The sequence below is a fragment of the Bufo gargarizans genome, chromosome 4 (assembly GCF_014858855.1).
Source record: "Bufo gargarizans isolate SCDJY-AF-19 chromosome 4, ASM1485885v1, whole genome shotgun sequence".
Taxonomy (NCBI): Eukaryota; Metazoa; Chordata; class Amphibia; order Anura; family Bufonidae; genus Bufo; species Bufo gargarizans.
Window position 1 is genome coordinate 400,936,677 of NC_058083.1, and position 15,385 is coordinate 400,952,061.

General features: G+C 39.4%; 1 protein-coding gene across 5 annotated transcripts in view; it reads right to left on the minus strand.

Moving 5' to 3' along the window:
• Nucleotides 1–1,521: 1,521 nt before the first annotated feature.
• GPATCH11 (G-patch domain containing 11) overlaps nucleotides 1,522–15,385 on the minus strand; it is a 116,257-nt gene continuing 102,393 nt past the window's right edge. For 4 of the 5 annotated variants that reach the window (XM_044290114.1, XM_044290117.1, XM_044290115.1 and 1 more), the window contains 5 exons: nucleotides 12,256–12,370; nucleotides 6,232–6,322; nucleotides 4,978–5,079; nucleotides 3,713–3,794; nucleotides 1,522–2,082 (listed from right to left, as the gene is read on the minus strand). In XM_044290114.1, the coding sequence (XP_044146049.1) occupies nucleotides 2,027–2,082; nucleotides 3,713–3,794; nucleotides 4,978–5,079; nucleotides 6,232–6,322; nucleotides 12,256–12,370 (446 nt within the window). In that variant the 3' untranslated portion in view covers nucleotides 1,522–2,026. The remainder of the gene's footprint in view (nucleotides 2,083–3,712; nucleotides 3,795–4,977; nucleotides 5,080–6,231; nucleotides 6,323–12,255; nucleotides 12,371–15,385) is intronic. The other variant, XM_044290119.1, reaches the window with a different exon arrangement.

Consider the following 15,385-nt stretch of genomic DNA (forward strand, 5'->3'; position numbering starts at 1 on the left):
CACGATGTATCAGTGTATGTGTACATGGAAGGCTAACCAATTTCTGTGTGGGTGGGGTAATCAGGACTCTTAGTCTCTTCTAGGAGTCCTGTCAGGGTTTTAAGATGCATTTACACAAGCCAATAATTGTCCAAATTATTGGGAACAACCGTTCCTGCGAACGATCATTCTCAACAATCTGCCCGTGTAACAGTGCCGCTTTTCACCCGATGAACGAGCGGGTGATCCTGTCGTTCATGCAGGCACCACCGATCATGGCTTCTGAGCAGCAGATCGTGTGCTCTAAATAGTGATCTGCTGCTCAGAAGCCATGATTCTATAGGAGGACGAGGGATCGCACTAGCGATCCCTTGTCCTCATATAGTGAATGAGATAGCTGCATGTAAACACAGTGGTCTCCTTCACTGAGCGAGCAACCGACTGTCAGGAAGGTACGCTTTCTTCCCTACAATCGGCTGCAGGATCGTCCCATGTAAATCCACCATTACTCTGCTCTAAACAATATAAAACTAAAGGTTCTCTTTAATTGCAATTCCACACGTAGAAGTGTTTTGTGCTAGTAAACCAGTTTCTTCAGGTAAGTGGATTCCTAAAATGAATATTGAACGCCCAATATTTTACTTTACTAGATAGTTCACTAAGGTACTTTAATAGGTATGAGAAGGTATGATAAGCCCAGGCTCCAAATGAAGCTTGTAAAGCACTGGCGAATTTCAGGAATATCCAGGCTATTAAGAGTCTCTACTACACTTGCATTCGAGTAATAATGAATAATAAAATCTTGTTAAATCACCTCATCATTATAGAGTTATTTAATCTTTACTAAGGAGAATGGCATTTGCTGGCCATTATTAACCTTTAAAGATGGAGCAATAATGAACTGTTAATGTCTGACCCGCTAATAAGCATACATTAAGACAAAGTATTGTAGTGAGAAATAGAAGAGGTAAGTCATGCAACATGTTATAATTTGTGACTTGAAGCTCATCTAGAATAATGGAAGCGTCAGGGGTTGTATAATGCCAGAGTACAAAAGACATGCACAAGTGCCATTATCATATAAAAACAAGCAAATATGGCTTTTGAATTAAAAGAAGCTTAAATGGGTTACAGGGTTTATGTCATCTCATACACGGGTTAATAGGATATGCCGACAATGTCAAACAGGTGCAGGTCTTACCTCTTGGACCCGCACCCATCTCTAGAACTCCATTGGGTACTTCTCCTTGGGGGTCTTTTTTTCTAATTTGCATATGAATCAAATAAAAGGCAATTAAAAAAAAAAAATCAGCAAATGGAAATATACTTGGAATACATTGTATGTCAGCTACAGGGCATCAAAACAGTTAAAAACGTTAATATGTGGTGACAGATTGTCTTTAATGTACTTGTAATAGAACTGGAGGTCTTTCCGACGCCTACATGATTGTATTCCTGCACTGGGTCACTTCCTTTTGAAGACATTCTCGTCATTCACAATTCTAATGATTGTAACCTTGAGAAAAATAAGCACAAAGCAAGTGGTTCCAAATGAAATTTATAGAAATCATAAAAATTTCTGTTCTGCTGTACATTTTAATATAAAAAAGTCTGCCATGTTTACAACAGTGTCAGAGGTTTCGTTAGGTGTCTCCGTCACAGATTCCATATAACAGAAGGCAAAATATTGAATCATGCTGCCCAATTTTTTTTTGACATTTTGTATAATAATATAGAAATACAGCTACTAATCAACATCTACTGTTCTTATAAAATAGAAAAATACTAAATCTGAGATGGAATCATTTTAATAAATAATACACAAACAACTTCTGTATACAAATCTAACAGATAACTGTATAGATAACGGCCAGGAGTGGTACCATACACTTTTGAAGGATGCATAAAAAGGAAACAAAACTTAAAAAGAACTTGCGTCATATCAGCTCAAGTCCAGTAATGTTAATACAGTTTCAGAGTACATTGGGTCATTAAATAGCATATTCGCTAATCCACGGAATGTCCAGTCCATTGTCACCAAGAAGTCTCATTCATGGTCTTCTGATGTGTCCCCAGGACAATTTGACTCAATGTCTTCTTCATCTATGTAAAACAAATAAACACTTAAAAAACAGTATATACTGTACCTGTCCAGTAACCTTAATTTCATTATTAAAGGCCATGGGCTCCTGAGGGTGATTTTTTATTATATTGGCTGTACAATGGGATAAAAACATATTTATTACAAATTGTATTCCATTTGTTTTCTTCGGACTGCATCTCGTTAACTGCAGGCTACTCAGTTTCATTCAGTGGGGAATCCCTCAGATGAGCTTTTGCTGTGTGTTCTATAGTCAGTTTCTCTGCACACCAGAATGCAAATTTTAAGTTGACGTCTTTACCATCAAATAAGATAAACTTAACTATATGAGTGTTCAGGACAGCAGACAGCTTGTCTGCTGGATTTCACACTGAAAAGAACTGTGCAACCTAAAATGTATGAGAAGGCACTATGAATAAACATTTTGAATAAAAAATAACAACAGCATTTTTATTCCATAATACAACAAATGCAAACAAACAAAATAAATAAATAAAAAAAACGCCCCAAAAGATGTCCATAGCCTTTGGTTCTAAAATATAATTACCTATTTTTCAGATAGGAACTTATGAGATATTAAACACCTAGGCATTCCCTTTACGTCCAAAAAATGGTGCTAAAAAGTCGCAGGTGTGAATAAATAAATAAAAATTCGCAAAAAAACTCGCCTTTTTTGCTGTCCTCACCACTTTTCTAAAAGGGGTGGGGCAAGATTGGGGAAGCAAACGTGTTCAGCCACAGTTTTTAGGTGTAATTGAAGCCAGATATCTACGGCAGCTCTGAGCTGTCGTAGATTTCTGGTTAGGCGCACGGACTGCAGGAGGCGCATCCGCTGGCATCACAGGGGATATCAAGACAGGCACAGAAAGCGACAGTCTTGATAAATGTACCCCTAGATTTTCTGCACCGCTGATATTGTGATGGCAAAGGTCCTGAAAAATTATAGTAGTTATGACTTTCAGCCACTGCAAAATGAGCTTTAGGACTCTTTTACACAAGCATGCCCCTTACTGGAATAACACTCTGTCTTAAAGAGGGGTCGTGCGTTCTGGACTTGGGAAGCGCATGTCATTATAATGACTGGTAATGCTGTGTGCCTCTGCTTGATCTTCCTTCTAAAGCATCATACTGATAGTTTTAGGTCAATATGATTCTGTTACAGAAAGGTCACGCAGAGGCACACAGCATTATCAATCATGATAATGCTTTGCGGTTCCCACGTCAAGAACGCATGATCCCTCTTCTCACATGGAGCATAATTCCCGCAAAGGACACGTGTGAAAGAGCCCTTAGAGCTGCTCCTGCCACTATCACTGCCTTTGATATTGTTGTTACAAACTGTCACCGCACGCAGTCTCCCCCATTCAAGAAATTCTGATAAATTGCACATAAATGAGCAGCACTAAGGGCCATTTTACTCAGGCAGATACATTGCCCATAATAAGCACCATCTGGTAATATAGCAAGTCCATATATATTTTTTTTATATTTTTTAATCCTGTACATCCTCTTTAAATATGAAAAAAACATGTGAAAGTATACAGTAACATTCTTTCAAAAACAAAGATCTGTCTTTGCAATTCAAAACTTCACATCACAAAATAACAACAACATGCCTGTGACTAACAGTACCTTGATATGAAGTACCACACCAGATGCAATACAAATGTTGTCCTCTTAAATAACTGGTCAGAATCTGTAACTTTTCCAGTGTCTATACAGAAGAAATAATGGTTATAAGAAAAGACTGACTATACAATCTACATATGTAAAGGATATGTGCATGGTTAGACAGACCTAATAACAGATCTAAGCAAGTTTACAGGGAAGGCTCATCTGTAAAAGTTGGCCCAACCCAGTTTTGAAATGTAATATACAGATATGACTGAAAAATCATTTTACAGTACTGTAACATTAGCAATATAGAATATGTCTAAACTAAATGACTTTTAGAATAACAGGACTCAACATTGCAGTGGTGTAAACAAAGACCGAAACGGGCCTCAGCACAACAGCACAATCACACTAGTAGTGACATGACTTTTGAAGGGCAACCATTGTCATATTTGCCATTTTAACCCATAAAGGTGGCAGAAAACAAAATCCCCCCAAAAATATTTAAAACAAATAAATTGGATGCTTACATTAAATTGACCAGGCTCAAAATAATACAATGTCTCAAATGTCTTAAAGGGGTTGTTCAAAATTGTACCAATGTCTTTGAAAGCTGTTATAAAAAAATAAATAAATAAAAAGCATGCTCACCTATGGGCTGCTGGTCTGGGTCTTCTGCTGTCTGTGTGTGTAGGTATACGCAGTCGTATACCGCTGAGCACAGTGATTGGCTACACCAATCACTTGCCGTATACATGCATATCACCACTGCAGTCTGTATACAGACAGCAGGAGAAAAAAACCAGTGACACAGAACAGCAACGGAAAAACAAGTGAGCATGTAAATAATTTTTTTTTATAACTTTTTTTATAGCATTCAGAGGCATTTGTATAATTTTGAATTATCTGGGACAGGTCATTTAAAATGTCAAAAAACCTATTTAACTACAATAGTTACAGATCACTGGAATAGATTTCCCAGTGGTTGAATGTTTCTTGTGTCACCCCAGGCACACAGTCCAAGGACTAGTTATCATTAATAATGGCAAATTATAATTGGAATTTTCTATTTTTGTTCATGGCTTGCCTTCCTCTCAGTGAGCTATTAAAAATAATTATCAGATAAGCTAGAAATTATTTCTCTGCAGATAATCAGCATTAGTCAACTGTGGGATGTAAATGATAATGCTAGTAAGTTTATGAGAGTAAATCAGACAAATTCTACAAATGAATTGAATATCAAGCATTAACCAATTTTACATATTAGTTTTCAAAAAACGTACACTTAGTTCTTGTTCCTTCACTTCATCCTCTTCAGTTTCTGAATCATCTTCTTGTGTTTCGGTGAGAGGCCAATACCAGGCCTCTCGTGGGAAGCCTATTCTCTATAAAAAAAAATAAAAAAGGAGAAATACGTGGAGATTTATGAATACATGAAGAGTGGTAGATACAGCTAGGCACTGGACTATAGCCATGATAAAAAATGTGTAGTCTCAAGTGTGTCTACAACTTAAAGAACCTTTTAAATATCCTAGTGTGCCCAACCTAAAAACACTTTCAGGGCTTTATAGGCCAGATTGTTGAACTACACAACATGATATTGGTCTTGAGACAGCATGCACAAATTTTCTTCCTAAACACTGGAGAACATAAGCTATGCACCACCTTCTTTACAGTGTCGTGTAGAATACCTAATGCATTTTGGTGTCTAATGTCAGTGCAAGTTTCCCAACATCATGCCTAGAGCCATCACAAGCCACTCTACTTAATATAGTTTTAACTAAAGTTTAAAGGGGTTTTCTGAGATTTTTTTAAAAAAAATATTTACATCGAGCAGGGGAGGGGGTAGGTATAAAATAAATAAAAAATAAAACCGTACCCTGCTGGGCTTCAGCAGTTACATGCTGTTTATCATTCGTGGGACCACTGCAGCCAGTCCCTGACCTCAGCACTGCGCATGTGAGCGTAACAGGCTCAGTATGGACAGGAGTGGTGGCACATTTAAAGAGTGAGTAAGGTTTTTTCACCATTTGTTTTATAACATCTCCTGCATGTGGAAAACCCCTTAAGCTTCAAAAGAATAGCAGTTTCTTTAGCAGACAGATACTAGTTTAGCTAGCTTTGCATATCAGCTGTTAGTAAGTACATATATTTGCTGCTCTCTCTTAGGCCCCCAACACACTTCTCCAGCTATCTGGCTCGGTTCCCCTGAAGCAGAAAAGGCCTGAGGGGAGCTGAGCCAGAGCTGACTCCATAGTATTCTATGGAATTGGACACATACATCCGATGCATCAGTTGTGATGCCAGGTGCCAAAATATCAGTATACAGATGCTGGATCTGTGCCCTGCAGTGCAGTACACATCTATCAGTACACAACTGATATATGTGACGATAGCCTTAGGCAGCAAGATCTCCAAAAGTTGGCAACAGTGAGAAAAATCTGCAGTTACGCGATACATCTCTGAAGATTTGCATGCATTTAACATATATATTTTGATTAAAAAAACAATTGCCACTGCTGCAGTGTTTAGCTTACCTTCTGTTCATCAAGCTGCAGACATGCTCTCTGGCTTCTCCTAAGGTCACCTTCCAGCTTCTGCTCTTCTTTCTTACTTTTCATCCTCAATCTTGATTTTAAGGTAAAAAAAACAGTGAATTATACACAAAATAAATATGAGTCTAGTAACATATTTATAGCATGTATGTACCACACCATGGAATGTATGGTGCTTTAATCATAATAAAAAAATATTATATATATATATATATATATATATATATACACACACACATATATATATATATATATATATATATATATATATATATATATATATATATATATACATATACACATACATACATACACACACACACACTTAAATGTTACCTTATACCATAGACACAATTTCTAGCATATTAAAGAGTTTCCTCTATATGCAGTGCAGCAATGGTGGCCGCAATTGCGCACAGCTAGAAAAAAAAAAAAGCGGCCTTTATGGTGGTCGGGAATTAATGGAGTGAGCGCGCACGGGCCGCGCGCATAAGCAGCAGCTCCCGTTCCCGTCCACCTCTCTGCCATTCTATCCCATAAGATACAAATCGCTGCAACTACTTACCATAGTTTGTCGCGATCTGTACAGGGTCTGCTCCGCTGAGACTGCTAGTGTTTCAGATAGTCTAGCAGCCTCACGAGCATGCACATGTGGTCAAGGGGCGTGATTATATTATCCTAGCGCCTCATGCCTGCTCCATCAGTCACAGCAGAGGTATCGCCCCCTCCACTACAGCTCACGTAGTGCCCCAGGAGCCGTGCACTGAGGACTGAAATAAGGAGGTGAGACAACCCTTTTAATAAATTAATGACAATATTAATAACAGAAAATATTTTTTAAGCTGCAGTCGGAACATTGCTTCCGACTCCACAGCTCTCAAGCTCTGTAGAGAGATAAGGTATAATGTAAAAATCTGCATCAGTTCTGTACCTTTGACTGATCTGGTTTCTGCTCAGAATCACTGATGGAAATGACTGATCAAACACTGACTGTGTGATAGCGGCCTTAATGGCATGTACAGTTATTGCAATGACAAGTATTAATTTATTCATTTTTTTTCATGTAAGTGCATGATGCATATAATTATACAGACAATATACAGTCAGGTCCATAAATATTGGGACATTGACACAATTCTAACATTTTTGGCTCTATACACCACCACAATGGGTTTGAAATGAAACAAACAAGATGTGCTTTAACTGCAGACTGTCAGCTTTAATTTGAGGGTATTTACATCCACATCAGGTGAGCGGTGTAGGAATTACAACAGTTTGCATATGTGCCTCCCACTTGTTAAGGGACCAAAAGTAATGGAACAGAATAAATCATAAATCAAACTTTCACTTTTTAATACTTGGTTGCAAATCCTTTGCAGTCAATTACAGCCTGAAGTCTGGAACGCATAGACATCACCAGACGCTGGGTTTCATCCCTGGTGATGCTCTGCCAGGCCTCTACTGCAACAGTCTTCAGTTCCTGCTTGTTCTTGGGGCATTTTCCCTTCAGTTTTGTCTTCAGCAAGTGAAATGCATGCTCAATCAGATTCAGGTCAGGTGATTGACTTGGCCATTGTATAACATTCCACTTATTTCCCTTAAAAATCTCTTTGGTTTCTTTTGCAGTATGCTTTGGGTCATTGTCCATCTGCACTGTGAAGCGCCGTTCAATGCGTTCTGAAGCATTTGGCTGAATATGAGCAGATATTGCCCGAAACACTTCAGAATTCATCCTGCTGCTTTTGTCAGCAGTCACATCATCAATATACAAGAGAACCAGTTCCATTGGCAGCCATACATGCCCACGCCATGACACTACCACCACCATGCTTTACTGATGAGGTGGTGTACTTAGGATCATGAGCAGTTCCTTTCTTTCTCCATACTCTTCTCTTCCTATCACTCTGGTACAAGTTGATCTTGGTGTCTTCTGTCCATAGGATGTTGTTCCAGAACTGTGAAGGCTTTTTTTAGATGTCGTTTGGCAAACTCTAATCTGGCCTTCTTGTTTTTGAGGCTCACCAATGGTTTACATCTTGTGGCGAACCCTCTGTATTCACTCTGGTGACGTCTTCTCTTGATTGTTGACTTTGACACAGATACACCTACCTCCTGGAGAGTGTTCTTGATCTGGCCAACTGTTGTGATGGGTGTTTTCTTCACCAGGGAAAGAATTCTTCGGTCATCCACCACAGTTGTTTTCCGTGGTCTTCCGGGTCTTTTGGTGTTGCTGAGCTCACCGATGCGTTCCTTCTTTTTAACAATGTTCCAAACAGTTGTTTTGGCCACGCCTAATGTTTTTGCTATCGTTCTGGGTTTGTTTTGTTCTTTCAGCCTAATGATGGCTTGCTTCACTGATAGTGACAGCTCTTTGGATCTCATCTTGAGAGTTAACAGCAACAGATTCCAAATGCAAATAGCACACTTGAAATGAACTCTGGACCTTTTATCTGCTCATTGTATTTGGGATAATGAGGGAATAACACAGACCCGGCCATGGAACAGCTGAGAAGCCAATTGTCCCATTACTTTTGGTCCCCTAACAAGAGGGAGGCACATATGCAAACTGTTGTAATTCCTACACCGTTCACCTGATTTGGATGTAAATACCCTCAAATTAAAGCTGACAGTCTGCAGTTAAAGCAGATCTTGATTGTTTCATTTCAAATCCATTGTGGTGTTGTATAGAGCCAAAAATGTTAGAATTGTGTCGATGTCCCAATATTTATGGACCTGACTGTATTAAGATTAGGTATCACATTTCATTAAGGACTTTCCTAATCAGAATTTACAATCCTTTGGTTCTTTTCTACTAAAATTCTTCATTATATTGCAGTTTGTTGCTGAAAACACACGTCATACCATCAAATACTGGATTAAAAGAATTTGTGTGTTAATACATCCATCGGCCAAAACATGAAAACCACTGACATATGAAGCAAAGAGCAGTGATTATCTTCTCATGATGGTACCAGTCAAGAGGTGGGATATTTTATGCAGCAGCTGAACAGTGTTAAAAACAAGTATTTGAGCAACTCTGACAAGGGTCAAATTGTGATGGCTAGATGACTGTGACATAGCATCTCTAAAATGGCAGGTTTAATGGGGTGGTCCCGGTATACATTGTTTAGTATCTTCCAGGAGCAGCTCAAGGAAGGACAACTGGTCAACCAACGACAGGGCTGTAGGTTAACAAAGCCTTCTGATGTGAGTGGAGGGGAAGGTTAGCCCACCTGATCCAATTTCATAGCAGAGTTACCGTAGCAAAAGTTGCCAAAAAGTTAATGCTGGAGACCTTCAGAGGTCATATGCCTCAACAATTCAGAGCTGTGATATGAAGGTGATCTCCACAATACCAGGCTCGGTTATGGCTGATCAGTGTATATGTATCTGTTGTCATGGCATTACATACTTGAAATAAAGTTGATACATATTCGTAGGTACTACTGGCAAGACAAATCTGGAATATAAAGAACCTAGTAATTATTTTATGTTTTTTTTGTGTGCAGTAAACTGCATAAACGCTGTGCTATTTTACAGGAAATATACTCTTATCGAGTATTTCTTCCAAATACTGGGTAAAGTAATATATTATCCCCCTATCTTCTTCATAAGCCTGTGCAGATGCACTTACTGGACACATGACTGATAGACTTTTATGATCAGCCTGGTAACTTAATCCCTCAAAGACACAGATAAGCCGTAACAAAAGAGCTTGGCTGTTGATTTTCTTTGGCGGCGGGTTAAAAGGCCACAGTAATGTAGTAAAACACTTTAGAATGATTCTGCTGTTGCCTCAGCATTTTCTAAAAGTATAATGTGCATAGTTTTTTATCCCTTGTCTTCGATGTCAGAACGACACATTGACTGATACTGGGATGGGAATGAAAAGATTGTCGCTATGGGTGATACGAAGATCCGTGTTTGTAGCCTTTATTACCTCGCTCTTCTCTACGGCTCACCTTGAATTGTCTGGGCTCCTCACACACATGCAATTTACCACAGGGACATTTCGGTAAATAAACAATGCATTTACTGTCAAACGTCAAACCGGTTTTATAGCCAATTTTGGGCCTTTCACAGGGTGTATAAATCCAGTGTTTTTCACTTTGCCCCAGCACTATACACCACATAAACAGGGATCGTCATTCATATTAATAGCACCCACAATGTGCATTACTCAGGACACAGTAAATACTCCATAATGAGCACGAGAGCAAAATTATATTCTTCATAAATTTAGCATGATAGCAACGTTTATTCAAAATCTCCATTAGCCAGGTATTTACGGTAATTCATATAAAATTGCACAATAAACCAGTCATTACAAATATCAAGCATCATTCACGCTTCAAGCAAGGAGCACCCCCAGCAAGTCATGTTGTAGATATTTCTAGAATGTACTACATTTAGTGTCAACCCCTTTCTTAAAGTTTTAGTAAGTATTTGTAATTCCTACATAAGAACAATTCTGGGGCATCAACTCTTTGTTGTGCCATTCCTTTATTATTTCTGCAAAAAGTTAGGAATTAATTATTTACAGTTTGCAATAAAAGGTGTTACCAGTTGGGCTAGAGCACGGGTGCACAACCTGCGGCACGGGCGCCACATGCGGCCCTTGATACCATTCTGTGCAGCCCCCAACTATCCGTTAACAGACATGTATGTCTATGTCTTGTGGCTGCTCACATGTATTTTTCCCATTAGATGGGAGTCCCGGAACTGTAACTAGACAATAATGGTAAATATTGTATGTTCAATAAACCATAAATACAGTTTTTCAGTTGTTAATACTCCTTTAAATGTAAATTTCGGCCCTGGTCATTGGTTCAGTCTGGCAATGTGACCTCCGATCAGGAAACGTTGTGCACCCCTGGGCAGTCTGACTATCCAATCAGTGCTACACACTCCTCTTCAATGCAAACTGCTAGCAATTTATTCAAAACTTACAGATGGAATAATAAAGGAAAATTGCAACACAGAGTCATTAGAATAGGTGCTCGAGAATTGTTATAACATGGGTGATGCAAGTAATTACTAAAACAGACACGTCAGGAGAGGCGACAGCCCCTCTTTACGGTTTTAAGAATTTGCCACAAGTTGTGGTCTCCAGATATAAAACAACATATCTTGTAAAGATACTACTTATATCAAGTGCATGTTAGGCTCTTTCCACTGAGGGACTGCTTCCAAATTGGAGGCCTCCACTGTCAGAGAAGCCCAAGTTCAATGCTTTACTACTACCACTATGGCTTTTACTAAATCTGCAACAGCAGTAGTTTGGCCCCTGAGCTGACATCTAGATTCAGGGTGCTTAGGTGCCATGCAACATACTATATCTAATGTCACAAGCTTCTGTCCTCTCCTGTGGAAGACAGAATATAACTCCGTTTTTTTTCTAGGTTATATTTTTTTCTAGGTGGCAAGAGTGATGATATCTGCGACAAATTTAGCAATATGGCGCACGTTGTTGATAAATTTGTCACACTTTATATATGCCCCGGTTGCGGTTTTAAAAACTGTACAATATTTTTTGGGAGACAACTGCTTTAACAGGTTTTTCCAGGAGTAAGGAAAACCTATACTCCGGATAGGTCATCAATTGGAGATCGATAGGGGTGCAACACCCCAACGATCAGCTCTGCGCTTTCCATTGGACCCCCTTGCAGATGGCTGATCCTAAGGATAGGCCATCAATATGAAAATTCCACGGCCCATTCACCCACAGGAGGCCAAAAGAGTGTAATTCTCATCTCCACTGGGTAAGTATATTTTCTATTTTCTGGAGGGAATAGTGTCATCGACTACCTAATATAATTCTATCTAGAGGCATCTGCAAAAAAAATTAATTTATACCCCATCGTATACCTTTTTAAAATGAGAGCCTACGTATGTCACTGTGTGCACTGAATGCATCAGGGTATCCTCAGCACACGGCACCGTCTCCCGCACAGTACAAATTTTGATTTCACACAATCGCCCATGGCCAACTGAAAAGGCTGTTACCTGAAGTCATCAGCAGCTCGCTCTTGTTCTCTCATCTGAATCTTTTGTCTGAAGTTTTCAAGATTTTCTTCTGCTTTCCGTTTCTTCATCTCTTCATGGCCAATGCCGCTGCGTCCTTTATATAAATGAAGGCAGCATATTCATTAACATATTGGCTGATTATATCTATATACACAGTTCAGATGTGCAATGTTGCTAAATGCTCAAGACAAATACCATGCAGAAGTCAGTGATCACAGATTCTGGGTACAGCCACACGGACGAGGCCACTGTGAAGCAGAAAACCGTATGACCATGCAAGCCGTAATGGTATTCTATTAACTCATTAGAAATTGATTTATTCAGTGTTCATTGTTAATGGGCTAGGTGATAAACAAAACCAGGGGGCCATTAACAAAGAACACAGAATAGACAATCAGTTTCTAGTGGGTTACAAAAATACCGCCATGTGGTTCTCAGTCACACAGTGGACGCATCACAGCCGCAAACTATGGCCATACCCTTTGAATGATGGACTCCTCATTAATATTTTGAGATTGGTTTCATTTCATTCACGGATTATGTTATATAGGAATAGAACGCGTATACATAGATAGCTGTGACATTTTTAAAAGGTTATAAATACACATAAATGCCCATAAGGCTACTTTCACACTCGCGTTTGGTGTGGATCCTTCATGGATCCGCACAGGCGGGTCCGTTCAGATAATATAACCGTCTGCATCCGTTCAGAACGGATCCGTTAGTATTATCTTTAACATAGCCAAGACGGATCAGTCTTGAACACCACTGAAAGTCAATGGAGGACGGATCTGTTTTCTAATGTGCCAGATTGTGTCAGTGAAAACGTTTGGCTCAGTTTCATCAGAAGGACGCAAGCAGCGTTTTGGTGTCCGCCTCCAGAGCGGAATGGAGACGGAACGGAGGCAAATTGATGCATTCTGAGCGGAATCTTTTCCATTCAGAATGCATTAGCGCAAAACCAATCCGGCCCTGAGTGTTCCGGCAAACCAGATCAGTTTTTGCGGTCTGCGCATTCTCAGACCACAAAAAATTGGAAAATAAATAAATGCCGGATCCTTTTTTCCAGATGACACCGGAGAGATGGATCCGGCAGTTCAATACAATTGTCATATGGCATCAGTTTGCATACGTTTTGACGGAACTGCCTGCCGGAATCCTCTGCCGCAAGTGTGAAAGTACCCTAAGAGAAATATAAAATCGTATCATAAGCTTATGTAGCTCCATGCAGTGATCCTAGACACTAGTTTCCTCAGTGTGTATTCACATATCAAGGTCACATTGTGTCTTTCCTGCAGTTTTGCAGCACAAACTACCATTTGACTGCAAGATGTTAACACACCCCGACTGTCCAGCTTACAATCCTCTTGTTCTATTGATCGTCCATTAAAATAATTGAACAAGGCATGTTACATCCACAGAAAACAATCTGCTTTTTGTAAATTATTTGTGCTTTTTTCACTGGGATAGACCCTTTCTATCTTCACTTGCCCTAGGGGATCCATCCTCACTTTAATCATTGTTATATAGCACGAGGTGAATGGCACTACTGTTTCAGAAACCTGAATAATAAATCAATAGTACAAGCAATTATAAAAAACTTTGTAATATAGCTTATTAGAGAAAAATACCTCATTCACTCAATTCATAGCAAGAAACCATCTTCACATATTTTCAAATTCACTGAGGGATGAAGTTACAGCTGCTCCACTAAAACTTTAAGGTGAGGGGAAGGGTGGGGGGAGAGAGGAACTGCAGTATGTAATGCTACTCTCACACTTGCCCTTTTGCTGTCCGGTTTTGAGACCAGACGTGGAATCTCAAAACCACAGCAAAAAGCTTCTGTTATCATACACGCCCCCAGGAAGAAGTGAGGCGAAACGTACATCTGGGTTTTTGGCTCCCCCGGGTTCTGGGTCTGTATGCTATATGTCCAGTTTTTACTTGTGTATCTGACTCTCTCTTTGCACTATTTTGATTCTTTGTTTAGTTATTTCTATTGTTTCTTCCTGGTCACATCTCGATGCTTATTTATTTGCAAAAGGTGTTTATACCGGAGATTTGAGCTATGTGTTGGGATCTGGCCATGACAGTCATACTTATAAGGCATAGTGCCAAGTTTAAGTCTTCAATGGAATTTGTATCTGGATAAATATTATCTCATTGTATTATTGCCCCATATATGTAAACAAAGGGAATTTGTAGAGGCAATTGTGCAGTCCCCGGGTCCGGCAGGGCCATTATCGTCCATAGCGCTTTACTGTTTTACATGTTGTAAGGTGTTTTGTCCATTTACTGCTTGTCCAATTTTACATAATGTAATAAAGAACCTATTTGTACTTTAAGTGTGGTCTTGTTCGTTTGGTGAGGTATTATAAAAACAACCGGCTGCATCCGTTCAGAACGGATCCGGTTGTATTATATCGAAAATGGAGAAACCGGATACGGCACTAAAACTATTACAAGTCAATTAGTGCTGGATCCGGCACCATTAACTTACGTATAAAAGAGGTTAGGGTCTGCGCTGCAATAAAGGAAAGCTTAGGGGTAACACAAATCACTAGTTCTTTTTATGCTGCTTCATCCAATCTCTTGCTTATCCTTCCTCCTTCGCAGCTCCTTAGTCTCCGAACCAACAAGCGGTAGTGGCTATACGCCTCACGCCTTCAAAGAGTGTATCAACATAGCACAGACCTGCATGTAAAATAGTTTACGATTTTGTAAGTATAATAAAGAAGCGTGATCTTGAACATCACACGGAACATGTGATAAAGCCCGACCCGGATTTTGCTCCTGCTTCATCTGGGGCGTTTCAGTTTCGGGTATGGGCGGTATTTATCCCCATGTCACATCCTCTCACGGTTTATCTCATTGCTAAAAATGCCCTTATACCATTTCCACGTTATTATGGGCCGGTTTTCAGTATTGCTCAATCATTTAAATACTCATATGCATATATGTAAAACACTCATAAATAAAGTAAAATAGAACAACAATCAAAACTTTCTTTTCATTTTACATGTTCACAAATAGCAGTTCCGTGTGAACGGATCAATATCCACATAATTGCCCCACATGGGCTACACTTGAATTCCTGGATACCAAGTAC